Source organism: Aspergillus pseudotamarii (assembly GCF_009193445.1).
Source record: "Aspergillus pseudotamarii strain CBS 117625 unplaced genomic scaffold BDV38scaffold_21, whole genome shotgun sequence".
Lineage (NCBI taxonomy): Eukaryota > Fungi > Ascomycota > Eurotiomycetes > Eurotiales > Aspergillaceae > Aspergillus > Aspergillus pseudotamarii.
In genome coordinates, this window is record NW_022475035.1 from 342,089 (window position 1) to 368,023 (window position 25,935).

The window sequence follows — 25,935 nt, forward strand, 5'->3', positions numbered from 1 at the left end:
ACTAGCAGCAGATTGTATTATATGTGAATGACGTAGTGGTACTACAAATCAATAGAAGTAAGGGGTTTATTACACGAAATAAGGATTAAAATTTAACTATATACGGATGAACAAAAAAAAAAAAAAAAAAAAAAAAAAAAAAAAAAAAAAAAAAAAAAAAAAAAAAAAAAAAAAAAAAAAAAAAAAAAAAGAAAGAGGAAGAAATAGAAAATATAGAATATAGACTGAGGAATATTATAAATACATAATACTTATACTCCGTACTCTTTCGGGTATGACTATAGGTATTGTCGGTATACATGGTCTGATGATATCTCTGTTTAAATCTTAGTTGAGAGGTGTGAGTATGTGTATGACTGACTGGTGTCGGATTATAGCCTAGCTTTGGGGGCAGGATGATGTTGATAGGTGAATTAGATTTTTTGTCTTTTTTTTCTTCTCTTTCTTCGGGATTATTTATATCTCTTTTATATTTTTTTCAAAGCACAGAGATTATTAAGTAGTACTAATGATTTGTTGCATGTTGTTTGTCTAGGTGATATTGGGATGGGGATTTAGGTGCGTGTTAGGACAGGAATTCTAAGGAATTTTTTTCCTTAGTGTATGTCAGGGTTATTATATTGGCATATATTTTGTATAGATTCTGGAAACTCAATGGTAATAACATTAATGCCATCAGCTTTAACAGAACTCTCAGTATTGTTAGATATGATAGAACCTAGTAACTAGCTGAAGTATCCATATTCAATGGTATTAAAAACCGCATTTTTTACACTGCACTGGCCTACGCTGTACAAATCTCATACATTTATTTCCAACATTCAACTGGTAAACCCCGGATACAAGTCGAATCTATCTTCAGAATGCCTTGTCAAACAAACTGGTTCCAAACAGAAAACACTCGACTCCAGCATTAAAGCAATAGAAGGAAAGATAAGGAAGAGAAGATAAACAATTCACAATTGAGAAATGAAAAGTGGGACACTATTCCGTCCCGTTCCAGCCATCCAATGACCTTTCCAAACGCCATCATGGTATTATAGCTTCTCCCGCTGCCCGTGAATTCTAAGTCATGATCATATAAACGCCAATAAGGGAAGAGTCGCAAACGCGGGGCATCTATCCGGTTCTGGACTTCTTTGCGCGGTCGCTGCTGTATTCTGGCCTTGTCTTCCCACTTTCGATCGGGTGCAGATGTATGCCCATGTCGGGCGGGAAGTCGGGATGCAACATGCTGAATCGGTGTGGGTTCTGCGGGATCCCGTCTATCTCGGCCGGGACCGGTTCTACGAGTAGCTGGATCAAGCCCTTATCCACATAGCTTGCTGGCTTTGCGTGGAGACGGTCCATTCTGGCCCAGTCGTCATCCACTTCTTCGTTCATCAAGGGGGGTAGCGGAGGTGCGCCGTTATTGCTGGGTCGCGCATGGTAATTGGCGAGGATGTTGTAAGGCAGATTGGGACGGACAGCCGGTTTATCCGACAGCTCGGCAAGGGCATTAAGGGCATGGTTACCATGTCCACGGGTAGAGCGGGTAGCGTGGAAGTTCTGGCTAGCGGTCCGCGCCATGTCGGTAGCAGGAGTGCCATTGTCTTCCGTGCCATCCGCCCCAGATGCGTCTTCAGCATCGGTGTTGTTACCATTCGTCGCTGCACCAGAGGGCTGGTCGGCACGCTTAGAGGTTGAAAAGAAGTGGACCGTGGCAACGTGCGCTTGATTAGCATGGGCACTCAGCTCCTTCTCCGTGAATAGTGACTGCATCGAATAGGACGGGGCATGCTGCTGCTGCACTACCTGGGCCTTCGCACGCTCGGCTGGGTTAGTGTAGCCACCCTCCCGTACCGGAGATCCAACGTCCTCCTCAGGAGCCTTCCGCTTTCTCTTATTGAAGTCCGCCAGAATACCATTGCCCAGCTCGTCCACCAGATCGACACGGTGGCGGGTGTGTCGGGTTTTGCGGTTCCCGTGGATTCCGCCAGGACTAGAGGGATTGGTGATGCTGAACTGGTTGGGATGCAGAAGCAGAGCGTTAGTATCTGCGATATCCAGCTGCTCCTTCTCGCGCATCAGGCGAGTCCTCTTGCCCGCTATTGTCTGCACGAGGCGCTCTCGAAGGGTAGCGGACAGATGCTTGTATTCTTCTTCGGCAAAATGAACACGAAAAGCGTATTCCTTTTGAAACCGTTCTAGGTTACTATTATGACGGTGCTGATATAGAATCTATTAGCACAAGCAAACCTTTAGAAATAATGGAGAGGTCCCCAATGCCTAATGACACGACCGTGCAAAAACAGCGAAAATGGCCTAAAACCAGGAAACACTTACCACCAGCATAGCCAAATCTGCATCCTTTTCAGTTTTAACCTGATTTACCTCCTGCACAAACCGTGAATACCACATGCCAGCTAGACTCGACATCTCCTTTGCGAATTTCCCCCCGCCGACTGTAGTCTCTATTAAATGCGCGATCTCTTCCGACGAGTCCGGCAGAGGACCAGGCGAGTATGGATCGGCATTGTTGATGAGGGTCATATCACATTGCAAGGCATGGAGCTGCTGACGAAACTGGGTATCTCGGTTTTGGCTGAAGGAGGACGTGAGGTCTTGTAAGCGCTCCTGCAGCGCACTGCGCCGCTTGTCTCGCTTAGAAAGAGGTACGCTGGTCGGCGGGCTTGCCGATCGGCCCCTGGAGTGTAAGCTATTTACCAAACTTGGACCAGGGCCACCATGCACAGGCGATGCCGGTGCAGGAGAGTAAGCCATGGCTAGTTCAGGCCTATACTAGCTGGCCGCAGGTGAGGAGGTCGTGGGAGGGAAGTAGAAAGGTATGCGAAATGATTATTCAGTGTTGCAATCAGTTGCAACTTGGCAAGAAAATCACTGAAACAGAAACAAAACTGTCAAGAGACCTTGAGGAAGAGCACGCATAAGTAAATTAGATGACGAAAAAAGAAAAGAGACTGTGGTGAGGAGACGAACAAACCGGTGCTGAGCAGAAAGCGGGAATCCAGCCGCTGGCCCGATGCAGTATAGTGCCGGCAACATTTTACACCGCTCGGAGATGATAGTAAGATTCTGTAAGTTACATACTTATTTAGACAATACAAACAGGTTCCATTCTATGTCTAAAAAGTTCGAGTACGTGGTTATACGCTGCCGAGGCATCATCTTTGACATTGTGTGGGTGAAGCACGGTACACCGAAATGAAATGTACAAAATGGTCCTAGACGCCTAGAACTACCTGTTAATGATCACGAGGTGTATGACGTTGTATCTCTCACACGCTCAAGGCGAATCAGATGTCGTGGAATACCACTGGTGATAAGCAATCAAGTCAAGAGTGGTAACTAAGAAATACATATTATTTGAGGGAAAGAGGCTTCGCATATCATAAAGTCCATATAGTATGTATTCGTTTGGGCTTGATCATTTATATCCATAATCTAAAACATGTTGGTCGTCTCGCTTCACAAAGCATAAAACAAACACCGTAAAACAAACATGCTGGGTATTTGTACTCCGTATCCCATATGAAAATGCAGTTTAACGTCCCTGGACTTCCCACGAAGAAAGTCATGTCCAGAACCGACACCATAGACGCCATGATGTTCACAAGTTCCCCCCGTTTTATTCGCCCTGATGTATCCAAAGAAAAATAATAAAGCAATAGGTTAAGAAGTTTGACGAGCAGGAGGTTGAAAAGAGCAAGAAAAATGGTTCCCTAAAGTAGGCTCCTGCAGTAGGACCAACAATAGTCACGGACCTTAGTGGGACCGACGAATCACGAAAACTCCAAGTTCGATCCCATCGCGAGGCTCAGTTTCCTCGCCATAGGGTCGCTTTCTAATACCATCGAGTATCTCACCCAGGAGCATAGCGGACGTCACCTCTTTGTCCTCCAGAAGATAGTTTGTAGACAAATTTGAAGCGGCTTTTGCTGCGGGTAAGCGACGGCCATTTTGCCAGTAGAGACTGAGTACATCTTTCATCCGAGTCCTTTCTTGGTGGATGAACCACTCAGTCCATACATGGCGATCAAGGTGGGCACTGCCCTTCCGTGCATCGGCAATGGTAAATTGCGATGACGACGAACTTAGATCAGAGCAGAGCTGCTCCAGTTTGTTGCGCATTGTGTCAAAGTCTTCCATGTGGCTGACAGTGGAGAGTTTACCCAAATAGCGGCCTACGTCGGCGGATAGTTCGTTCACTACCACCAGCTGCCGAAGCAAGGGATCAAGGATAGGCCCCAGATATTGCGATTTGAAGGTCGAACCACCTCGTTTTGTCGGGTATATAAACAGCAAAGACCCTCCGTCACGCGAGAGCTCGGACATCCGATCGACCAAAAACGAGGGGCGGCCGGGATTGAAAAGGTCCTTGTATTCTTGAGGCGATGACGGTGGAAGGTACCGTTCTAGGACCGATAGGTGTACACTAAACGGAGGAACAACCGGCATAGGGAAGCGTAATGCTTTCCCCTGGATTACACCCCGAAAATCATGGTATGCGGACACCACGGCCGCACTGGAAAACACACTAGAGTTGAAATAATCATCCGCAGAAAATAAGGACTGCGGGGTGTTCGGTGGAGAGTACGGAAGGTTTGAGAGACTGAATTGTTCGGGAACTGCATGTGTGATGTTGATATATGATGGCGATCGTCCCGATTGGATGCGACGTTGTACGGCCTGAATGAGGGAGCAGAACACCTCATCGTTCGTGTGAACGGCTGCGTTCTTATCTGCTGTACATGGGTAAGGAAGCATTTGAGAAACAATTTTGACGGCTTCTCCGGTATTACTTGGGAACGGTAGGGAAGATACTGCCGGAGAAGCTATGTGAGTCTATCGATCACCCATGGTTCTAGGGTCATGACCTACCAGTCGATTCAATACCACTCTCAAGCCAAGAATTAAGATCACAATCCATCTCACCAGATGAGCCTGGACTTCCGGAGCTCGAAGGAGAAATGTTCGAGAGTTGATCGGACGGGCTACTCAGACCGTCTGTAGTAGCGCCTCTGGCAGTGCTGTCCACATTCGGACCTTCGTCCATGGGCATTGGCCCAGGTTCCCTGCTCAAAGGCGATTCGAAAAGCAGCATTCCGGACCGAGGATTCCACGCAACGTACTCGTCGTCTTCCGGAGGTGTTGGGGGGAGAGCAGTGGGGTAGTCGCCTTTGGTCTCGAAGTCCCACACCGTAGAAGTGGACTGGGATGCGCGAGTCGCCAGCGAGCTCGACGCCGCAGAAGTGGTATGAAGACGGAGACGAGAATCAGCTGAATGGGTGCGCGATTCGATTCGACTAGATGACTTCGTTTTCGAAGAAGAAAGGCCGAGATGCTCAAAGGACGGGAGATGTAAAGATGCGTTGCTTCTCGATAGAAAGCGAGACACAGGTGATGGTTTCGTTAGAAGTGATCCTTGAGACGCTCGCCGCTTAAGCCGGCTGGAGCCTGTATCCGAGGAAAATGGAGCTTGCTGTTGTTGAGGAGACACTGGGCTTAGTTGAGATGAATTCTGTCTCTCTGGAGAGGTCACGGCTCCCTGTTGCGGTGAGCCGGGTCCCCCAGGCATATATGAGGAATTGGTAGAAACGCTGGTGTCTGAGTATGGCGAACGCATGACAAAGTTATCTCGCACCACAGATGCAGGCCGACACGGTCCATGGCACTGTGGCTGATACATCCAGTCCGCGTTGGGTCGTTGGCGAGGCCGAGCAGAGATGATCGAAGAATTGGTCTGTGGACGGATTCCCCGACAACGAAGACGGCTACGCTAGCATGGATGGCCTTCCGGGATTGGTGGAATACAATCAAAAGCCGTTTGGTCGGTGATGTATTCCGTAAAGAGTGTAAGTCTCGCGCAGGGTGACTCCTTAAAAGGGTTGAGCGTGAGATTGGTGGAGAGGGGGATAATGGGTTGAAAGGAAGACGGGGCGGGAGAAAGAAGAAAGGCGGATGAGGCCCAGGTAAAAAAGAAGGAAGCGAGGATGTGGGAGGAGATGAATCGTGATGACACGGTGGGGAAAGGAGAGAGATTGCAGGAGGAGAGAGACAGAGAGAGAGAGAGAGAGAAACCGGAAAAGGTTAGAAAATGAGGACAAGGAAGTAAAGAGAACCAGTAGAGAAAGGAGGAAGAGAAAGGAAAGAAAGAGGAGAGAAAGAGAAGAAGAGTCGTCAGGCCAGCGGCTCGCAAGGAGAATAATGACGCTTGGGAAATGACCCAGCAGAGGCCCAGACACAAGAGACTGACAGCCCGAACAAGAACAAGAAGACTGTGTCCCTCGGGCTGCGACTTTCCACCGGCGTTCTAGACCGGGCGGGCTTGGCCTGATTGGGGAATCCATGACACGAGGTCCGGTCGGAGGCATCGAATGCTTGTGCAGAAGATGCATTAACGTGTAATTATGTTTACCAGTAATTTTGAATTCCCCTATCGAATTTATTTAAGCATAACGTTCCTGCTCGTTCTGTTGGCCATAAATTGTTCATGGTTTTGTTTCTGATTGCCTATTTCTGATATTGACCATGCTTACTCTTCCTAACCTATTGTAGAACGGTGTTAATTATGGAGCACCACCACTGCAAGTCGCCTAACCCCTAGTAGGCCGCCGACCTGTCTAGACCCTCATAGTGGCTGATCGGGGCTTAGTGTCCACAAAAAGCTGACGATACCGTAACGGGAGATACACGGACCTTTCAAAAATTCCATCAGATTTTTTGCCTCCCAAAGCCTGAGACCCACTTTCTGGCCTCATATTGGGGATGGACCCTTGGGAATGGAGAATGTTCGAGTATTGGTCAAGTGGTGGTCAAGTGGTGGTTCAGGAAATTGGATGGAGTCTGGGATTAATGACTCTTGCTTGATGGATAACTTGCTGATCTGAGTTTGGTGGCAGAAGGAGTATGACTTGGTGATCGTCCGGATCTGGAGTGCTCTTCTCTTTGTCTGGACTTCTGGACCCTTTTGGCGCTGTGACTCCGGGTCCAGAGTACAGTGAGTAACATCTATTTTTCCCACCGCTCTGGATCTTCCCGTAATACCGACCAGCTTCACATTTCTAGATTCGTTCTCGATCACTACTACTCCCTACCAACTACCATACTATTTAGCAAGTCATGAGTCCGGTAGGAGGCCAATTGTACCACCCAAACCATGAGTACCAGTGGTCTTCGTTCAATCTGATCAATCCAAGCGGAAAATAGTCCCCGGTCCAATCGCTTTCCCCCAGTATGATGGAATGGAGAAACTCAGTCAATAGTGTATGGAATAGTTCAGTTTGACTAGACTTTCGGCACAACCGACTATCAGCATCCTGTGCAGAAAAAAAAGCATAAATATGCCAGGCATTCCTAGAAGTCAAATGGCTTAAGTCAGATTATAACAGGTCAGTCTTATTCTCGTCTTAACAACACTCATTGGCTGGCTCAAGTCAATATCAAACTTCCAACATCCTTCCACCTCAAGTCCAGAATCTCCCATTTATAAAATCCAGCAAATAGAAAAGAGTAAATCGGTAAAAGAACGATTGTAAACCGAACTGGCCGATACACCCCAGGAAAACAACACTAGTCATTATTAAAATTAAACTACTTATCGTCTTTGAGTTTTATTTTTCTTTTCTTTTTTCTTTTTTCCTGTCCTGTCCGTCCCAGAACAATTGAGAATTATTGACGTCGACATTCTTCCCCGCCCTGTCTCTCACGGACTCTGATTGGACCCATCCTCCAATGGCTTGCATCGCCCGATCAAGTCTCCACTGCCGCTTGCAGGTGGATTGACGCCTAGACTCATGTTCCGTGCTGCCGAAGAGATCCGCCTTGATCTGGCCTTTTTGCTCACTTGTCCCCGTTGTTGACCGCCTATGGTTATTGGGCTGCCTTGCCATCGACCATGGTTACTCTGCTTACATACGTACAGTACACAGTACATGCACACAGAAGAAGCGAGAGCCAAGAGGACATAAGTACAGTACAGTACACAATATTCATGGTGGTCTTAGCCCTAGTCAAGGCTCATTCATGGACGTTATGTGCAAATGAATCCTTCTATCTTGTACCTCCTTGTTAAGGAAAGAAAGTGAGAAGACGGTGGTTGGTCACACTCTTCGTTCATTTCTTTTTTTTTTTTTTTCTTCATGAGCCTCGATTTCCCAAGACTACGGTCCTCTGTTGGGTGCTCTGTTCTTTGTTGATTGTTGTCCTACAGTCAAGAAAAAGGAAGTAAAGTATTCCGTACAGGTAGTCGTTTCTGTATATCCTGACCGTTGGCTTCTTTGGGCAACATGCATACAGTTTTAACTTCTGGGGGCTTGCCAGCCCGGTTATACTCCGTATTTCTTATGGAATATACCGGGAAGTACCTGATATAATTATCACAAATTTCCTTGCCTTCAAATGGCCTTTTTCCTAATTCTCTCATTGAGGAGGTATATAGAATCAGTACCCGAATATGTACCTAATGAACCAAGCACATTCAAAACCACGCAACCGAATACAAAGAGACGAAAAGCAAAACGCCCCGGAAAACAAAAGAAGTATCCCTTGTAGAAGAAGAAGAAGAAAAACAAAACAAAAACAAACAAAAACAAAATCCCGCCATTAACATAAGTAGCAGTAAGAACTTTGTAGTCGCAGGAAATTCAGACCCAAAAAAGAAAAAGAAAAGGAAGAAATAATAACATGAAATACGACTACCATTCACACAGAACACAATACCATCCAAATCTTCGCCCCCCGTCTCCTATCAAAAAAAAAAAAATATGAACCATGCCATGCTTTCCCATCCATGGAACCTCAAATAAAAGCCCTTCCCTCTCTATCCAAACAACACCCTCCAAACGAAGAAAGACTTCTATCCTCAAACAGACCCTAACCAAGGAAACCTCGCGTGTCAGATTGAATTTACAAAAAAGTATCAAATGCTAACCAACGAGTCGAATCCATGTCGCTGGGATTTTCCCAAATAATGGTGTCCACATCCCCACTCATTATTAGCGATAGATTAGTTATTCATTATCCATTGGATTTGGGGGTGAGATTCGGTACTTAAGAACTGGGTCTGGAAATTGACATAAACAAACAAATACGTTCTTTCTCAACGGGTCGTAACCAAAACCGAATAGGTTTAGATGATGGGGGTAAATTTTTTTTCTTTTTTTTTTTTTTTTTTTTGCCCACAATTTTCTTGTTCTCGGATGTCCCGTGTCTCCACAATGACTTGTCTCAGGTAGAGAGAGCGTTGCGTGGAGGTGGTCTTGTTTGGCTAGGATGATGGTGACGTTTTGTATTAGGGTTTTCTGGTTTTCTGGTAACGGCGGTGGTTGCTTAGAACAAGAGATTGATGGCGTTTCTTGACTAGAGGTTAAATGCTCTTGGTGGAGGGATTCTGGGGATTAGAGGGGAGTTAGTGTTTCGTCACTGCGAGGGGTTGTCCAATTGGATGTAATAAGCAGCTTGTTTATTGTCTACTAGCATGGGGTTTAATTTCTTGGTTGGACGTATCAATACACTGCGAATCAACATTGGTAGAGTATTGGATTGTTTCGCTGTAACCGTATACAAGATTCCTCTCATAATTCATTCAATCCTCCAAGATCGCATCGACTTCGACTTCAACTAACATTCTCTCATCGACAAATCCGTTCACTACAACCATCGTTGCAGCCGCGCCCACCCCTGGATGGCTAGCACGTCCCAGCACCTCAGTGTACCCTTCTCCAACAGCTACGCAGTCTTTGTGTCGACTGACAAACATCCTCACACGCACCACATTCTCCGCTCCTTTGCCGCCCAGGGCTTGAACTGCCCGAATGCATTCTTGTAGGGCCACACGTGTCTGCTGACGGGCGTCCCCAGGGAAGAGAATCTGGGGCGCATCACTTGGCGACGCGGGGTCGACGGCTGTAGTACCAGAAACGAAAATATGTCGTCCATGCCGGACAGCTCGGTAATAGCCAATCTTCTCCTCGAACGGCGATGATGTCGCGTAGACTTGTTTGAGGGAGCCGGGCGCGGGGGTGGTGTAAGGGTCAAGATCAGCGTGTGAAGCCATGGTTGTAATGTTGTTTGGAAAACAGGCCGGATATGCAGAATATTTCCAGGGGACGCGATTATGCGCCAATTCCCTTCTTCCCACTGTTATTTATGGGATACGAGGCCTACCGTGGGAGTGAGTCATGCCAAGTATCCGGGCGAGCGCCTTCTTTCGGCACTCATCCGTGTTTCCAATACTATCGGACTAACCCGAACTGGTTCGACCTGCAGGACTTAAGAACATTCCTGACGTTATCGTATCGCCAGGGGCACTTGTTTTGTTCGTCTGGAGGTCTAGACAATCTAGACCGGCAACGACATGAGCTCAAGAAGTCACCGACCTTCTGCGGGGATCGCCGTGTCTGCGGGCATGAAATCTTTGCGGCCGATCTTGCCAATATGATGACATGCAACGGCTACCCGCGACCTTGGACAAGAGCTTCTGCTCTTCTCCAGTCATTCGTGATATAGCAATCGAGGGCTTCATTGGGTGGTGTGATTGCCGCAGCGACTCACGACGGAAGTGAGCACTGGGGTCGTATGTCTGAGATTGGTGGTTTTGCCGATCCAACGCAGATCGGAGTTCCAGGCACTGCAGCACCAGCTGCTTGACACCGTCGGTCAACGCACAGGCGCGGTACTCGATATCGGGCCAGAAATCATGACCCCAGAAAGGATCCTCGCGCACAGCTGTTTCTAATGCCTCAAGCCAAAAGTCGAAGCTGGGCAACCGACTTTTCCCGTGGAGCAGGTCCAGACCTTGTAGGTGGTCGGACAGAAGGCAAGCCACGGCTACGAAACGAATAGTCGGCTCGGAGTGCAAGACGTGTAAGACGATGCAAGCGGGGCATCGTTCGGTCAGGTACCAATCATGCTCCTCGGTGAGGATGCATTGAAGCCAGGCATAAGCACTGCGTGCTTCCCCGCGAAATGCCCGTTCCGATTCCGCTTCTTTGCGGCTGGGCAACGCCCTAGCGGCGACACGCGAGGCTTGGTGGTGGAGCAGAAACAAAGGAAGTAAGAGAGTATGGATTATATCGCGATGCAGGCGGAAGGACTCCTTGTCTTGATCGGAGCAAGAATGGCGGTGGTGAGAGCAGAAACTGCGGTCATGAAAGATCAGCGACAATCGTACATACCGGCTGGGTATCATTCCAAACATACCTTGGGGCATCCATGCCCATCTCTTGGCGCTTCAGGTGCTCTCGAACGGCTATAAATGCCTCATTGCGATCAAGCTTCTCTCCATCCTTCCTGGAGATCCGAAATGGTGAAACAACACCGCTAGTGGACATTCTGAAACAATGAATGTATCGCTAGGATACGTCCGGGAGAAGACCGGTTGAGGAAAAAGCAAAACTCAAGACAAAGGCGTAGACGATGAAAACGCACAATGGTCGCGTAATCGATTTCAATATTGGACAGGGAATAAGTTTTTGGATGACGTCGACTACGGAAGGCGACCGATCGGGACAAACATAGAAACTGTGGAGAGTCGTAGAACCACGGATCGCATGGTCCAGCACAATCGCTTTATCTCTGGAGGGGGTCGAGGAGGGGGAGGTGAAAGGTACGTAGGTGGAAGGGGAATAAAAGGGGAAAGGAGAAGAATTGACGGTATTTAGAGAGGAAAGTACGTCGTACTAAATACTTAATAGTTTCTATGCGATCTTTTTTAGGACGAACAGGGAAATTCGCACGCATGCGGGAAGGGGGTTCCAAATCAGGTGAAGACCCGTCATCCACGCAAGCACTCGTCGATCTTATTTTTAGTGTCACCGTTAACTCTTCTCAAACTCCTCCTTTTCATTAAATTCGTTCAGAGTCGCTCATCTCCGACGGTCTCCCAACTGTTTGAGATTCTTTTGATAGGTCTCGCACAGAGTACACAGCATGGTCCTTTCCTTTCATTATTGTTCTCCTTCACCCCCTTTTTTCTCTCTTCCACTGGCGGTCAAACTTCCCCCGAACGGATTCTGTTTAATTGAAATGGCCCATTTGGGTACAGTTGATCCTAATTTAATTGCCTTGTGGGGCCCTGAAGGGTCTCGATCGAATTCCGACCCCCCCTCGTCAATCCCCTCGTGCAGGCCATTATTGCATTAGTGGCAATATTCCAAGTTTTTACGAGAAACAACATCCACTTCTCCATGAGACAAGTCACTAATGTAGTAATAACAGCACTAATTGCTTCCTTAAGTATAGTGAAACCAGCAACAAGATGGCCCATTATATCATCGGTCGAAGCAATCGTTGAGCCAGTTGCCTTAGGCAGGAATGCATCGGGCTAACACGGACATTGGGGTTGAGATCTTCTGGTTCTGATTGGTGCATCAAACTCGCTCGCTATCTCCATCAGGGACTTTTTCCGGCAGTGAATACAACACAACCCTGTGATGGTCAGACCTTCCCCGTGGACACTATAACTTCATTTGGGGAGGATCGCCTATACAACCCGACGATCCTGTCCGTACGTACTCTGCTAAATTTCACTCCATTTACTCGGGGTCGTGCGAGTATTAGTCTACATTCCCCACGCGCTGCAACATTCTTCTTCTCCTCACAATGTCCCCTCGCCACATAGCCACATAGCACCTCCCCCTCTACGTATGTACATTTGTACATTCCTTACCCCCCGCAGCAACATCTCAGATCAGGGTTGGGATAGATCTTAATCTCTGAGATCTCGCACACTGTCACACTGTGACATTCTCAGCATAACGGCTTCCTTAAGGAGTAGGCTAAGCAATGCCATCGACGTCATTTTACATCGAAGGACCCCGGCATGCATGTATGTCTCCAGGGCAGGCGCCAGGCACTCCGTATGGCTACGAGTCGGGGAAGCATACTAGATGCTATCATGAAGAATGGCATGGATGTACTCCATATAATCTTTCGACTCTTAAAAAGACATGTTTTCTTCTCTGGTTGGGAGAATAAGGCCTGAATCGTGCCAGACATTGGACGATATCATTCATACCATCTATTGTTGGACACAGTCGTGCCTTCCTTTTCAATCCATAGATATCATATCACACTTGCCATTTGGCTCTCCGCACACTGGAAACCCGCGTGCACACATCTGTACATCTCAGAGGTGTCTTGCATAGAATACCATCCTGTAATACCTTCACAGCGTTTACATCCAATAAGCAATGCGGTCATTGCCCACTCTGTCTGCACTTGCTTGGCTCGGAGGTTTCCAAGCCTTACCGGTCGATGCGATACAGACCATCTCCGCCGTTGGCTCCAAGTTCTTCTACGAAGATGGTAGCCAGTACTTTCTGAAGGGTAAGCCTCCCTGGCGAATTGAATTCACAATCTTCCGCTAATTTGGTACAATTTGCGTAGGAATTGCTTATCAACTCATCCCCGAGGATCCCTTGGTTGATACCGAACAGTGCAAGCGCGATTTTGCTCTCATGGCCGAGCTAGGCACTAATGCAATTCGCGTTTACCACGTCGATCCCAAGGCTAATCATGACGGTTGCATGGAGGCGCTTGCGGCCGCAGGAATCTACCTTTTCGTGGATCTAGACACATTCGATACGTCTATCAGCCAGGTCAGAACTCGCGTAGGCCTTAGCTAGGTAGAGCCCATGCTGACTTCTACTTCTAGGACAAACCACAGTGGACGCATTCCCAATTCGATCGATATAAGGCGGTGTTGGACGAATTCCAAAAATATAACAACACCGCCGGCTTATTTATCGGCAACGAGGTAATCAACACTAAGGAAGGCTCGGCCGCCGCTCCGTATGTCCTGGCCGCAGCGCATGATATCAAATCGTACCGCAACGAAAAAGGCTATCGGAACATCCCGGTTGGTTACTCGGCAGCTGATATTGCAGAGCTGCGTCCCATGTTGCAAAACTATCTAGCTTGTCGTCCCGACTCTGCTGACCGATTGGATTTCTTCTCACTCAATGCCTATGAGTGGTGTGGTTCCTCTTCGTACGAGACATCCGGCTACCAGAGACTTCAGAGCCAGGCAAGCGACTACCCGATCCCGATCTTCTTCTCAGAAACAGGCTGCAACGTGGCACGGCCACGGACCTTTGAAGACCAGGCTGCCATTTTCGGCCCTGAGATGTCAAGGACTTGGTCCGGCTCCATTATCTATGAATGGATTCAGGAGGCCAATGACTACGGTCTGATCAAATATGGTCCGCCCTCAGGCGTCTCACCCGCCAAAATGCTTGTACAGGATGGCTTTACCCGCCAAGGAGAACCTATTCCGGTGGACCCCGACTTCCACAACCTGAAAGCGCAATGGGCTAGGTTAAGGCCTACCGGAGTAGCCTTGTCCGACTACATAAAATCCACTTCCACTCTCAGGCCTGCATCTTGCCCCACTTCGACACCAGGTGGATGGGCCGTGGATTCTCACCAACCCCTTCCTACTCTTCAACGAGCTACCTCGGACGTGGCAGATGTCGGCCCAAATCCTGGTTCCGAATCTGGGCCTGATTCGGGATCGCGTCCAGAGCACCTTTCAGCACGTGAGACTTCAGCTGCGCCCTCCGATTATCACTCCCATCGTGCTGTCAATAGTGCCTCCTCGGGAATGAGGGGCGTTGATCGCCTTGCAGGCGGATCCCTCTTCCTCTGCGTGTCGATCGGTGCCTTGGCTCTGTGGCTCTAATGACCATGTTGGACGACTAACGCTAGCGTTGCCTTTTTGTCCTTTCTTTATGATTTCTTGTTTTACCTGGCCCAGATACAGCCCAGTTGTTCCGTGAGACACTGCTGTCAAAAATACCTTTACACTTTGTGGTTTTTAAATTAGCGTCATAGGTGCAGGCTCGCCTGACAGACTGGAATTTACCCCTTTCATCATTTGCAATGGCCTCTGCTCTAGAAAGTTGCGTACCAAGCCTCAATAAATCATATAGCTCAAAGCATTAGTGATACTCTCTACACTGCCTTTAGTCCAAATGCATGTATATGCATGCATAATGTACAAAATCCAAATAGTAATTGGGTCTATTTACTTGTTACATTGAGTTTTGCCCAATAGGGCAAAGAAAAGAAAGATAGAATATACGGTGTAGGGGGTCAGGCAATCGATTTTCTCGGCAGACGCGATTCGGGCTCATTTCTCTCCTTTTCTTTTCTCTCTACGTACCTTCCACTTCCTCGGAAAGAAAAGAAAGGAAAGAAAAACGAGACATGTATTATACGAACTATACTCGGTCTTACTGAGCCCACGTGCTTTGATTCTTGGCTCGCGATGGAATAGACATGTTGTTGTTTGGGATTACTAACTGGTTGTACTGTCTGTACAAATATGTACAAAAACATACAAATGAGAAGCTAGACAATGTTCATACAGAGTTTTATTATTGTAAACATATTCTTTGGGTAATTATTATATGTATATTTCCATTAGATCGAGCCGGAGTGTACCCCATATTCATATTCATCATTGCGCGGAACAGAACATATACCGCCAAAGAGAGCATGACACATAAAACCAGGAGAGGTAGAAATAAAAGTAATAAAAGAAGATAGGATAAGGAATAAATCACTAAAACCACCCGGAACTGCGTATATAGCTAGAAATACAATCAAGAAATCCTGTTTGAAAAAAAAAAAAAGTATGGATTAAGGCGCACTGAATGAAGAAGATAGAGAACAAAGGGAATTAGCACAAAGAAGGAAAGAGTTCGGTAAGGTGAGTCGTGAAGTACATAAGAGAAAGGGGGCGTGAAAAGGCCAAATAAAATAAGAAAGAAAGAGGGAGGGAGAGACTAAGGGAGGTACTGAAAAAGTACAAATTGGAATGGCTAAAAGTGACTGATACCGGGATCAAATAGCTGTCACTCAAACCGCCATTTTGTAATTCCAAGATGGGTCGTACCAGGGGGCAGTATCCGAGCCAGCGTACCCGCTACTCTCTTGGTCTGTATCACTATTCTCAGCATATGTTGCCCTAGAGCCAGAGAGGTTAAAGCCAGCCACGGATGGTGATGAGGATGGAGTAAATGCTATAGACCCCTCTTCATAAATAGGAGAGTTCGTCGCTGCTGTTAAAGGTGAATGTGGTGATGCTGATCTAGAAATTGAGGGAACAGTAAGTCTTGGTGTTGTTGCATGTGGCGCCTCATGCAGCCGATTCTTTGACCTTCGAGTATGAAGCTGCAGATGTGAGGAGCAGTGCATATTAGCTATCCCGCTCACTTGGTGTATTGCCACAGAAAAGTGATGTTCAACTTGATATGCGGAGGGCCGATCGGCGGGCTCTTTATTCAACATATCCCGTACGACAGCGAGCATTGGTCGAACAGCCTGGAACACAGGGTCTTTTTGCTTCTTCGAGTCATGGTCCAGAAGAGTAATCCATGAGGTGACTTGGGTAAGGTTCCGATCCAGATGGAAGGAACAATCGGCAACGCCTCCTCCACGACCGGCGGTTCGATTCTTCGCCCCGCGGTGATGGACAAATGCAGAGATCTTGCGCTTACACAGGTGGGTGAATATATCCAGGATTACTGCCCCGAGAGAGAAAATATCTGAAGCTTCCGGATCAGTTTGATGTGATTCCCATGTGTGGACTACAGCCGCACTGGAATTAGTACCTGGCAAACCGACCGGATTCGTTATTATAGAGGCCCGATTCGAAGAAGACCCTGATGAGCTAGAAGATGTGATAGAGGGCGTGTATAATATAGGCCGTTTGACGGAGGATATGACGCGTTTGCGAGCACTCCCACTGCTGGACCCCGAAGAGGAAGACGACGCAGCAAAGGAAAATCGAGATCCAGGAAAACCAACACGAATCGCAGTGCTTTGAGACATCATGGATTCGGATCTTGGGCTAACAGACTCGTGCTCTGCTCGATGGGGTCCCTTCAGTAATGATAGATTTAGCTTCATTGGACGCGCTGACTGCTTCCGAGCCGTACGCCCACCCGACGGGAGATCAGTTCGTTGTGGACCAGCCTGCTGGACGCTAGCCGAGCGTACCCAGCGTTCTGGAGCACCGTATTGATATGACTCCACATCATCTACCTTGACTGGAGGTAACAATGTATCGAGAGCTTCAAATTGGCCCAGAAAGACTCTATAATCTGTGTCAATGAATATGTTTGAAGGGCGAATGGCGCCATGAACCTGGCCATGTGCATGGAGCCATGAAAGTCCATTTGCAAGACAATGTGGCCAGTTAAGCAAATTTTCTCGGCGTTGGGCTTTGGGGAGACGCTTGAAATACTGGGGAATATCCGTGAGGAAAGACATCAAAGTGCGTTCGTATATGCCTGTGAAAAGGATACACACGGTTTTGTCGACAAAATAAGACCCGTATATCGAATACACATGGTCATGGGCCAGTCGTCTTAATGACTTAATTTCTTCAAGTACCTCATCTTCTTCGAAAAAATGCGGCGCCCCTCCAATTGTAACCTGCGTCCGCAAGTAAACTCGACAGACAGTACCAGCTAAGACAACCTTTTCAACACCCTCCCTCACAAGGGCTGTTCCAGTTCGAAGAAGCTCCACAGGGACGCCTTCATTCTCGGTGTATTTTACGTGTTCGCCTTCATCAATACCTCGAACGAGGAACCGCCATTGGGCAAGGAAGAACCTTGATTCCAAGGAAGAATCCTCATTTTCTGGCGAAAGATGAAGGCGATCGACGCTGTGAGCCGCGATAGGCAGATCCGAGTCATCAAATGACTCATCTACCAAGGTAAAAATGCGATCTGGAATCCCGATATCGACCAAAATGAGGAAAAGTCTCCCCGCCTTAGAGAGAATCCAGTCGAGGTACGTCTCGCTTGTCAGACCCTCTCCCCAGGGCAAAGGCTCCACGAGACGGTGCAGAATGTTGGGCGGCAGATGACTGAAGACATATTCTGAGGATAGTGTAGCTTTGATTCTGTCCTCGGGCCACCAAAGAGACGTTGTGACCGACATTGCGTACATTCATGGCGCATCGGCCGGGACAAACGAGTACCGGGGATTGGGTATAGACACTAATATAAGTAGTTCCAAGGTAAGTTTTTCTTTTTTCTTCGGCCGAAGTCTAGTAAAGCAAATAGCTTTCTCTGTAGACGCCACTAAGCGACTGTCATATAAGAGTTTATGCAATAAATTCGAAAGGGAAAAAAGAACAGAATGGGACATAGATATTGGTTCTTCGTCAGAAGGACGAGATCACCACCAGTAGTGGACACAAGGCTTATCAAGCGCACCGCAAGGGGTATCCGCTGTATTATTGAAAAAAGCCGGTCGATAGTAGTCACTAGGGCATTAGAGTATGACAGAAGAGGGGAACCTTCAACGGACGGGCTCCACGATGGGGTACCCACTGGTACATCAGGATGATCAGATGATGGTCTATGTTTCCATATTCAATGGTCCTTGGAACGGAAGAAATATGAAGGCACAATCATGTTAAAGACACCGGTCTAATAGTGAGGCAACAGCGGTAGCATGAGGCGCGACCGGAGAAGATATCTGTGGTCATGGCTCACGAAACTTCATGAAGGATGGGGAGGTTTGAGACTAAGTGGATATATCAAGTCTTGGGACAGTGGAGATGCCCCATGTCGAAGAGGGACGAGTAAGCAGAGAATACAAGAACGATGGTACTCAGTAGATAGATAGGGCATCGGCATTGAACAATGACTGAAGATAAGCTAATGAACGTTGATGGATCACGGGGTACACCCTAAGCCTCAATTGGTTTGCTCCGAGTCGCTATCGCATGATCAGTAACAATCTTCATTGTGAGCTATCATAAGCCTGAACAATTAATACTATCTATTTTCCCCGAGTATTGATGCTGATGGAGTGCTGCCGTTAGACAATGTGCGTCAAATCAAGCCGCAATCCCATGGAAACCGGGCGCTGATCTGATTGTTGGGTCTAGAAAACCCTCCTGTCAACAGTAGCCAGTTTAGAACCACCAGGCCGGGTTCAAGCTTCCTAATGCAGGTGAGGTCCTTCTTTGGGCAGCCAGTCGTCATCCTTGGATGCAAGCTTATCAGTCGACAGCTTTAGAAAGTTGACTTGCGCTATTAGTCACTGTGAGAGCCAAGAGATAAGCCCGGGCCATAGACCATTCATGCAAATCAATAGGGTTCGACCAACCTTCCCATATGATTCAGTTCCAGAATCTGTCTTGGACTGCGAGAGGACACAGCCTCAGAAGAGATTGTTGATCGCGAAAGCCAAATTTTGGTCCCTTCGCCGCCGTCCGCTCCTCTTATCTTCCACCGCGGTACCCTCCGCCTGTCGACTTAAACTATAGGAAGCATGACATATCTCTTTGACTCCTCTGGTTGACATTTTTAGTGATCAGATCATAGTATACGTCATAGTACGGTAGTTCTCCCGAGTACGGAGTACATCGAAAGGTCATTTTCCCCTACGAATATAAGTGAGTGGACCGAGGATCGATAGATCCATAGAAAGTGGGACATGATTAAATCTACTCTCTCGGGGCATTGTCCATAAATAACTTGTCACTAATTAAATGAATCTCAAAAGATTAGGATTTATTCATTTATTCATTTATTCATTCATTCACACATGGTTATATACCTATATACAATCCATATTGGATATTAGCAGACAAAGGGGGTAGTAACAAGATATTCAAAGCATCGCAGATCAACCACAAGTAATCTTCAGGCGAAAGACAATCAAAAGTCGCATCATACTGAATTTTAGACATTTTTGAGCTTTCCAGTACGTTCTCCAGCAATGACTAGTATTTCTTCCTATTTTCTCACTTTAGTCTTTCTACTTGCCCTCAGTAGAAATCACCAGTATGCCGTTTTCGTAAGCGTCGGACTCTGCTACTAGCCCGATGGGCATTAGCGTCCACCGGTTGCTCCTCAGAGGATCGTCGTCTATTCCAAGCCTTGCGGAAATGTTGTTGCTCATCATCCTGCTGTTTCGCTCGATGGACGAGGAATTCTTCATGGGCTTCTTTTTCTTCCATCAAGGCCTCGATCTATACGATCACCAAAAAAAATTACAAGAATCAGCACCTTATCAATCCATAAAAATGCAGACCAAATCTCTATTGAACCCGAAGCGAAAGAAACTAAGAAAGGCAAAGGGAAAATGAATCTTACATAGGATAGCCACAACTCTTGCTCCGAACTCCACGCTTTCTGACACCTCCCCAGCTCGCTCCGTGCAACAGCCAATTCGCGCTCTTGCTCTGCTGTCCACCGGCATTTGTCGCAGACAATGCTGGCCCAGCTTACAACCCGTACCAATCGAGATCGGCTGCCGCTGCTGTTGCTGCTGCAGCCATGATGCAGGTCCAACTCGCTTGCGTTCACCGCCATCTCGAACCCGGTTGATTGGGAGTCATCATTGTGGCAATGCACTGTGACTTCAACAGACGGGGAATTGTCGATCCCTTTACCCTTCCAGATGGAACGTTCTGGACGTTTGGTCAGGTAGGGGAGGTGGAAGATGTATCGAACGGTGCTGGCCACTCTCATGTTGGTATGTATGTATAAAAGTCTTCGGATTATGACTCGAAACTCCTGCAAAGAAACGACAAACTGAGTAAGTTGGTTTCTTGGACTGGCCCGCTTTCTCTTTCAGGGATATTTGTCCTGTTTATATGTATGAGCATGTACTTTTTGCTCGGAATGGCTTCGAATACAGGTCACTACGCTGGGCCATTCACAACTTGGATACAGCCTAATACGGCATAGATCACAGGTTAGGCTTCAGGAAACAAGGACATTAGGCTCTAGATGGGCCTATTTCTGACGTCGACAGTCCTGTTTGGCTGGTGACCACTGCCCGCAGTTTGGTCAAAACTACAACGGGACTGTTCGTCCCAAGAGTGGAGAGAGATGGGGGAAAAATCGGAACAAATCGCCAAGCCATCATGTTTCATGCGCTGCAAAATAAGAAACCACATCCTTGGGTAGGGAACGTGGCGATCAAACTTTGCCTAGGTGAGGGGGGCCTGGTTTGGTGTTGAGCAAATCATCATGGTCCAGTCTCCCGAAATTGGATCACTCATATGTACCATTTGCCAGCAAAATATACACCATACAGATGTTCAAACGTGGTTTTTCATCTTTGCCGTGCGATTCTCCATCTACTATACCTAGTGCCTAGCACGCAAATCTCCAAAGTAAACTTGGCCAGCCAAAAGAAACAAAAAGAAGTAGCATGAGAGTCAATAAGGACCTCTAGAGGACTATAGGCCGGACAAGAAGAAAGAGATACAAGCCGTACAGGTTTCATGAACTAATCATGCGATCGCAGTCCAGGAAAGGACATGGATCCCAGCACAAGGTTGGACTTGCTTCAAGCAGCTGACTCTTGAAGACCAACTAAAACACACTTATAGACAAAAGAAACTTAGGGGGAATCTTACATAAACAACCTTAGCCAAATGCCATCGCAAAAAAAAAAAAAAGAGAAAAAAAAAAAAAAAAAAAAAAAAAAAAAAAAAAAAAAAAAAAAAAAAAAAAAAAAAAAAAAAAAAAAAAAAAAAAAAAAAAAACAAAGAAGCCAAAATCAAATGCGAGCCAGTAATTCTAGACACAGTATCCACCCATTGGCTCGCCAACCCGTGAAGTTCCGAAAATATTCTCCAAGTAACACCCAAGAAACGAGGCTGAATTCGTTAAACAAAAGCAAAGCCCATCGTTACCAAACTGCACACTGGGTCCGGGAAAAGAAACCAAAAAAAAAAGCGTTGATTTGGGCAGTCATCAGTACCATGAACTGGTAGGGGCACGCCTGCTTCTCGAATGCCCCGCTGTTGACTGTTCGTCGTGCAATCGTGCTTTCATCTCTTCCCGAATCTGTTCGCCAATGATCACGCTGATCAGTCTTCTATGCAAGTCGGCTTCCGTCCAGCCAACTTGGCCTGTTCCACCGGCCTGTAGGTCGGCCTTGGCCAACTCCTGCACGAACCTGTCAATAATGGCAAACTGACGCTCCGTGATGGGGACCCCATGTAAACCGTCTGATGTCCATATCCAATCCCCAATGATATCCGATCGCCCTGGACCTGGGTAGTAAAGGAAACGTTCTGGATGTCTTTTTGCCAAACGGTAAAGACGACGAAGGAGGATGTAGTGATCGTCAGAGAAATATCCAGAGACAGCCAACGGCAAAGGACGATCATACGTATCGTCTTTTGCTGCTACATTTGGCGACTTGTCGTCTAACGGACTAGAAAAGCTCTGTTGTTGTTCATGGTCCCGATGCGGCTGTGGCGCTTCCTCCATATAGTTTTCTTCCACGTTGTTCGAGGGAGACCCAGCATCATCTTCGTCCTCCGAAGCCTCGTCATGTACAGATAGAGCAGGCTCCTCAGTTAGTTTTCTATTGGGTACTTTCAACCATCCAGGCGTAAGATTAGTAATCTTTCGAAACCAGGATGATGCTTGTTTTCCGGTACTGGGGGGCTGCGGGCGTTCGGGGGTGAGGGCAGGTGTCTCGTGGGCGGTCTGTGGTTCAGGTGAAACTGCATCTGAAAGATTCTCGCCACCATACCCTTCGAGCCACAAATCCGAGTGTTGTCTTGCATTTTCGAAATTCGTAGTTGGATCCAGCTGGAATGTCTCTTCCCCTGGGGCTCTCTGGGGGCTTGACTCCAGATAACTCTCTGACTGCGGAGGTTCTTCAAGTAAGTGATCCTCCTCATCCTGCATCACTCCCTGCACCTCTTCTTCCTCGTATTCATCCTCCTTTGCCTCCTCGCTTTGGGATACCGCGGTTGACTGTGGCTGCTCGGGATCTCGCCCGTTTTCTGTACTTGGGGGGCTGCTTTGCCCGTAGTAGTAATGCGAGCGTTTGGGGGTCGCCCCAGGGCGCAACAATGTGGAAATATCAACATCCTGTTCTCGTAGGTCTTTGATTCGCGACTTGCCCAGAAATGGCACCTTGTCGTGAGCATTGGTCCAGTAGGCTGGAGAATAAGAATTACCAATAGCACTCCGTTCAGATATCGAGCTATGTGTTTGAGGACTAGACTCCTGCCTGTTATCGTCCAGGCTTTGATGATGATACGAAACAGACGAGTGGTCCGAAAGATCGCCTCTATCATTAGCTTCTTGCTGCCAAATATCTTCATATCCGTCATCTTCGTCTTCCTCCTCTTGCTCACTAAAGTGATCATCTTCGGGTCCGTCATGCACTAACAGTGCATCTGCGTCTCCGCCGTCGATATCAGAGCCCCAGTCACGCTCTTCATCAGCTTCGGGAGCAGCCATGCCACCCTCAGGGCTCGGAGGGCCACTCGCATCACTATCAATAACAATGACTTGACTTGAGTTGGCCATCTGAATTTCGCGGCTAATAGCTTCCCTCTCCCGTTGCCATTCTTCCATCCGGCGCCTCATCTCTGAGCCTGGTGTATCGTAGTCCCTTAATTCATCAGGTTCCCGCGACGGTTCCCATGACCCACTTATTTCACTCAGTCCTTTTGGCGTGGGTTCTGCAATCGTTTCCATCTTGGGGACTTTGCTTGCATTTTCGATCTCTGCCTGTAGTCGCCTCTTCGCGAGCTCTTGACCAAAGTTCAAGGCCGACTGTAAGTCACGTTGTATCTCAGTATCGAAATCGCTGAAGAGCAGCTCCAGTCGTTTCCTAGATGTCTCCAGGCTGGACATCTGATTTTGCGACTCGCGTGTCTCAGGACTTGACAGAAGACCTCTGGGATATCGTCTGTCATAAGGACGCCTTAAAGCGCTCTCGAGAGCAATGCCCGCACGGACCAACCTCACGAACCTGGCTATTGGTCGTCGCTGTCGCTTAGGAGAGGTTTGAACCGGAACAAAAGCTGGAGAAGTGGGGGGTGAATATGCCCTAGCAGACCTGTAGTCCACAGTAGTCTTCTCTTGCGCCAGGGCCGATGGTTCAGGTTGTGTTTCTAGACCGGCATCTTCTTCATTGGCCTGATTCCGGATCGAGGATTTCCGTCTCAAGACACCGTTGCTTTCCCGCTCCAGAAACGGCTTCAAAGCGCCCTTTGCCACTTGAGAGCTGGTGCTAAGTCCATGTTGCTTAGCCGACGGTAGTGTATCCAGTGAAACCATGCTAAACCCTTCACTCTCCATTATAGAATCGAATTCTCTATGTTCATCTGTAGGGTCGTTTGTAGTAAGAACTTCGCTTTGGCGGAAGCGATTACGCGAGACGGAGTTTTGCGCCCCTCGGTCTTGTCTTTCCTCATCGACTAATGATGAAGACGTTGGTGTAGGGTAGAGACGAGGCGGTCTAGGTGTACGACCAGCGTATATGGTGTTATCTGGAGAGATAATCTGGCTCTCCCGAGATGGGGAAGGCATCTTTGATGGTGTTGAATGTACATTCTCGTCATTCTGCATATAAACATCGTCCATATAATCGACATTCGGCGTATCGTAAGTACGCTCATATTCAACCCGAGCACTCTGATTCTGAGGGCTATCATCAAATGGCTCCATCCGAACGTCACCCTCAAAAGGTTCTGCATAGCCTTGATCATCCGGCAAGCCATCGTCAGATTCGCCATCTGCAGCAAGGTTCAGGGGAGCCCAACTTGGCTCGGGCTCGACAACAGACGGCTCATCTATCTGACTGTTTGCCACCTGATTGGCAACCTTGTCTACCGCATCCGGCTCCGGAAGATATTTCCTTGGTCTACCTCGCTTCCTCTTTTGCGCGCTTGCGCCTCCCGGACCAGGAGTATGACCAGGACTCCCCCCATCCGGTGTCGCACTCTGAACCGTTGTATCTGACTTCCTCGGGCGTCCGCGGCGTTTTCTGGGAGTCTGCTCCATGGTGTCTGCTTCATCCTTCAGTGGTACTTTGGTTGTCATGGTAGAATTCCGGGGGCGTTTGCGCGAAGGGCTGCCTTGGTTCATTTCCTCGTCTTGTGTTGCTTCCAATGTCACTCGAATCCTCCACGGACTCACGTTCCCGTCGGGCTGCACGTTTTCAGGGGAGAGGGACCTTTGCCGACCGTTTAATTTCCTTGACGGAGACCCAGGGAGCACCACATCATCGAAGCGGATAGAATGCGAGCTTTTGGTAGGGCTCAGGCTAATGCGCGACCTTCTGCTTTTGGCGAAGCGCGGCGTTTGAAGGAGTTTGAAATTTGCAGGCGACATGACGCTCTGGCGCCCGGAGAAAGGTTTGAACGGGGAGGAAACCAAATACTCGCTGTCGCCAGGTGGCCCAAGAATGTCCGGAGAAGAGCTCGAGCTGCGGAAGGACATAACGACATGCAATACGCGATACGATCATGGGATGTCTCTCGATCCCAGTCGCGTTTGATCAGGTAGGGACAGGTTAAGGGATCTCTAGGAAACGTTGCACCTATACAAAATCTTCCATCATTTTAGTAGCAGGGCTACCTGCAAGAGGCCTGGACTTCTGTAGAAATGATGATGATAAGCCGATAATCGCGGGGAAGCAGAGCAACCGCAGAGCATAACATAAACAAGTCTCCCGATCAGGCAGGCCGAGGGTCCGGCCCGATTTGCTTTTGCCGCTGAAGGTTGAGGGGCGCGCTTGGATTATGTAAAGCGGATAAATGTTGTTCCATGTCGATAGTCAGGTTACAGGATGGTGAAGGAGCCCAAGGTGCAGGCTTACCTCCTAGACTCTGCGTCATCGTGTAAACTCTTGCGAATGCGATGCGAAATACTGTAGTACTTACATTATCATGATACAATGTTGGTAAATAAATGTGTAACGTGCGGTAATCTCTGGATGGCACCCAGCCATGCTACATGCATAACCACTAGGTAGCCATTATCACCCACGCGGTAGTTTCTTTGGTAGCTTGGGTCCTTGGCGGGAAGAGTTAAGAGGAGCGATCGACAGGCCGCTTGCCTTCCCCGCATCCTCTTAATTTGTCCCCCCACCGGAAATTTCTTGTTTAGGACTAGCTCAGTTGCCTCATTCCCG

The 25,935-nt window shown here is 47.8% G+C and overlaps 10 protein-coding genes across 10 annotated transcripts; 2 read left to right on the forward strand and 8 right to left on the reverse strand.

Moving 5' to 3' along the window:
• Nucleotides 1–1,035: 1,035 nt before the first annotated feature.
• Nucleotides 1,036–2,892, reverse strand: BDV38DRAFT_72427 (Sds3 domain-containing protein). Its single transcript, XM_032063829.1, has 2 exons — nucleotides 2,326–2,892; nucleotides 1,036–2,208 (listed from the first exon to the last, which is right to left on the reverse strand). The coding sequence occupies exons 1-2, from the start codon at nucleotides 2,761–2,763 to the stop codon at nucleotides 1,120–1,122; spliced, it is 1,527 nt and encodes a 508-aa protein (XP_031914513.1). The 5' UTR covers nucleotides 2,764–2,892; the 3' UTR covers nucleotides 1,036–1,119.
• Nucleotides 2,893–3,685: 793 nt separating this feature from the next.
• Nucleotides 3,686–5,784, reverse strand: BDV38DRAFT_72439 (uncharacterized protein). Its single transcript, XM_032063830.1, has 2 exons — nucleotides 4,882–5,784; nucleotides 3,686–4,823 (listed from the first exon to the last, which is right to left on the reverse strand). Exons 1-2 carry the CDS (start codon nucleotides 5,687–5,689, stop codon nucleotides 3,766–3,768), a joined length of 1,866 nt encoding a protein of 621 aa, XP_031914514.1. The 5' UTR covers nucleotides 5,690–5,784; the 3' UTR covers nucleotides 3,686–3,765.
• Nucleotides 5,785–6,518: 734 nt separating this feature from the next.
• On the reverse strand, nucleotides 6,519–7,705 carry BDV38DRAFT_244688 (uncharacterized protein). Its single transcript, XM_032054345.1, has 2 exons — nucleotides 6,656–7,705; nucleotides 6,519–6,606 (listed from the first exon to the last, which is right to left on the reverse strand). Exon 1 carries the CDS (start codon nucleotides 7,009–7,011, stop codon nucleotides 6,853–6,855), a length of 159 nt encoding a protein of 52 aa, XP_031914515.1. The 5' UTR covers nucleotides 7,012–7,705; the 3' UTR covers nucleotides 6,519–6,606; nucleotides 6,656–6,852.
• Nucleotides 7,706–9,586: 1,881 nt separating this feature from the next.
• On the reverse strand, nucleotides 9,587–10,057 carry BDV38DRAFT_282123 (YjgH family protein; the record flags this gene model as incomplete). Its single annotated transcript, XM_032059726.1, has 1 exon — nucleotides 9,587–10,057. The coding sequence occupies one exon, from the start codon at nucleotides 10,055–10,057 to the stop codon at nucleotides 9,587–9,589; it is 471 nt and encodes a 156-aa protein (XP_031914516.1).
• A 74-nt stretch (nucleotides 10,058–10,131) lies between these two features.
• On the reverse strand, nucleotides 10,132–11,442 carry BDV38DRAFT_72487 (uncharacterized protein). Its single transcript, XM_032063832.1, has 2 exons — nucleotides 11,203–11,442; nucleotides 10,132–11,141 (listed from the first exon to the last, which is right to left on the reverse strand). The coding sequence occupies exons 1-2, from the start codon at nucleotides 11,331–11,333 to the stop codon at nucleotides 10,364–10,366; spliced, it is 909 nt and encodes a 302-aa protein (XP_031914517.1). The 5' UTR covers nucleotides 11,334–11,442; the 3' UTR covers nucleotides 10,132–10,363.
• A 1,486-nt stretch (nucleotides 11,443–12,928) lies between these two features.
• On the forward strand, nucleotides 12,929–15,033 carry gel6 (putative 1,3-beta-glucanosyltransferase). The gene is made up of 3 exons (XM_032063833.1): nucleotides 12,929–13,329; nucleotides 13,390–13,601; nucleotides 13,658–15,033. Exons 1-3 carry the CDS (start codon nucleotides 13,194–13,196, stop codon nucleotides 14,681–14,683), a joined length of 1,374 nt encoding a protein of 457 aa, XP_031914518.1. The 5' UTR covers nucleotides 12,929–13,193; the 3' UTR covers nucleotides 14,684–15,033.
• A 224-nt stretch (nucleotides 15,034–15,257) lies between these two features.
• On the forward strand, nucleotides 15,258–15,637 carry BDV38DRAFT_244697 (uncharacterized protein). Its single transcript, XM_032054346.1, has one exon. The coding sequence runs from the start codon at nucleotides 15,283–15,285 to the stop codon at nucleotides 15,550–15,552; it is 270 nt and encodes an 89-aa protein (XP_031914519.1). The 5' UTR covers nucleotides 15,258–15,282; the 3' UTR covers nucleotides 15,553–15,637.
• A 71-nt stretch (nucleotides 15,638–15,708) lies between these two features.
• Nucleotides 15,709–18,063, reverse strand: BDV38DRAFT_72516 (protein kinase domain-containing protein). The gene has a single exon (XM_032063834.1). The coding sequence runs from the start codon at nucleotides 17,965–17,967 to the stop codon at nucleotides 15,865–15,867; it is 2,103 nt and encodes a 700-aa protein (XP_031914520.1). The 5' UTR covers nucleotides 17,968–18,063; the 3' UTR covers nucleotides 15,709–15,864.
• A 1,427-nt stretch (nucleotides 18,064–19,490) lies between these two features.
• On the reverse strand, nucleotides 19,491–21,098 carry BDV38DRAFT_244701 (uncharacterized protein). Its single transcript, XM_032054347.1, has 2 exons — nucleotides 19,809–21,098; nucleotides 19,491–19,737 (listed from the first exon to the last, which is right to left on the reverse strand). The coding sequence occupies exon 1, from the start codon at nucleotides 20,505–20,507 to the stop codon at nucleotides 19,971–19,973; it is 537 nt and encodes a 178-aa protein (XP_031914521.1). The 5' UTR covers nucleotides 20,508–21,098; the 3' UTR covers nucleotides 19,491–19,737; nucleotides 19,809–19,970.
• Nucleotides 21,099–21,543: 445 nt separating this feature from the next.
• BDV38DRAFT_244702 (putative AT DNA binding protein) lies at nucleotides 21,544–25,582 on the reverse strand. The gene has a single exon (XM_032054348.1). It carries the CDS (start codon nucleotides 25,239–25,241, stop codon nucleotides 21,744–21,746), a length of 3,498 nt encoding a protein of 1,165 aa, XP_031914522.1. The 5' UTR covers nucleotides 25,242–25,582; the 3' UTR covers nucleotides 21,544–21,743.
• Nucleotides 25,583–25,935: the final 353 nt, after the last annotated feature.

Excerpts from the sequence above, each read along its gene's own strand:
- BDV38DRAFT_244688 (XM_032054345.1), bottom strand. The coding sequence starts at position 7,011 with ATGTTACTCACTGTACTCTGGACCCGGAGTCACAGCGCCAAAAGGGTC.
- BDV38DRAFT_72427 (XM_032063829.1), bottom strand. The coding sequence starts at position 2,763 with ATGGCTTACTCTCCTGCACCGGCATCGCCTGTGCATGGTGGCCCTGGT. Across the intron at positions 2,209-2,325 it reads CAGATTTGGCTATGCTGGTG|CACCGTCATAATAGTAACCT; the intron begins GTAAGTGTTTCC and ends ATTCTATATCAG.
- BDV38DRAFT_244697 (XM_032054346.1), top strand. The coding sequence starts at position 15,283 with ATGTTGTTGTTTGGGATTACTAACTGGTTGTACTGTCTGTACAAATAT.
- BDV38DRAFT_244701 (XM_032054347.1), bottom strand. The coding sequence starts at position 20,507 with ATGAGAGTGGCCAGCACCGTTCGATACATCTTCCACCTCCCCTACCTG.
- BDV38DRAFT_244702 (XM_032054348.1), bottom strand. The coding sequence starts at position 25,241 with ATGTCCTTCCGCAGCTCGAGCTCTTCTCCGGACATTCTTGGGCCACCT.
- BDV38DRAFT_72439 (XM_032063830.1), bottom strand. The coding sequence starts at position 5,689 with ATGTATCAGCCACAGTGCCATGGACCGTGTCGGCCTGCATCTGTGGTG. Across the intron at positions 4,824-4,881 it reads GAGTGGTATTGAATCGACTG|TATCTTCCCTACCGTTCCCA; the intron begins GTAGGTCATGAC and ends CTTCTCCGGCAG.
- BDV38DRAFT_72487 (XM_032063832.1), bottom strand. The coding sequence starts at position 11,333 with ATGTCCACTAGCGGTGTTGTTTCACCATTTCGGATCTCCAGGAAGGAT. Across the intron at positions 11,142-11,202 it reads ATGGGCATGGATGCCCCAAG|TTTCTGCTCTCACCACCGCC; the intron begins GTATGTTTGGAA and ends TCATGACCGCAG.
- gel6 (XM_032063833.1), top strand. The coding sequence starts at position 13,194 with ATGCGGTCATTGCCCACTCTGTCTGCACTTGCTTGGCTCGGAGGTTTC. Across the intron at positions 13,330-13,389 it reads TAGCCAGTACTTTCTGAAGG|GAATTGCTTATCAACTCATC; the intron begins GTAAGCCTCCCT and ends CAATTTGCGTAG. Across the intron at positions 13,602-13,657 it reads TCGATACGTCTATCAGCCAG|GACAAACCACAGTGGACGCA; the intron begins GTCAGAACTCGC and ends TTCTACTTCTAG.
- BDV38DRAFT_72516 (XM_032063834.1), bottom strand. The coding sequence starts at position 17,967 with ATGTACGCAATGTCGGTCACAACGTCTCTTTGGTGGCCCGAGGACAGA.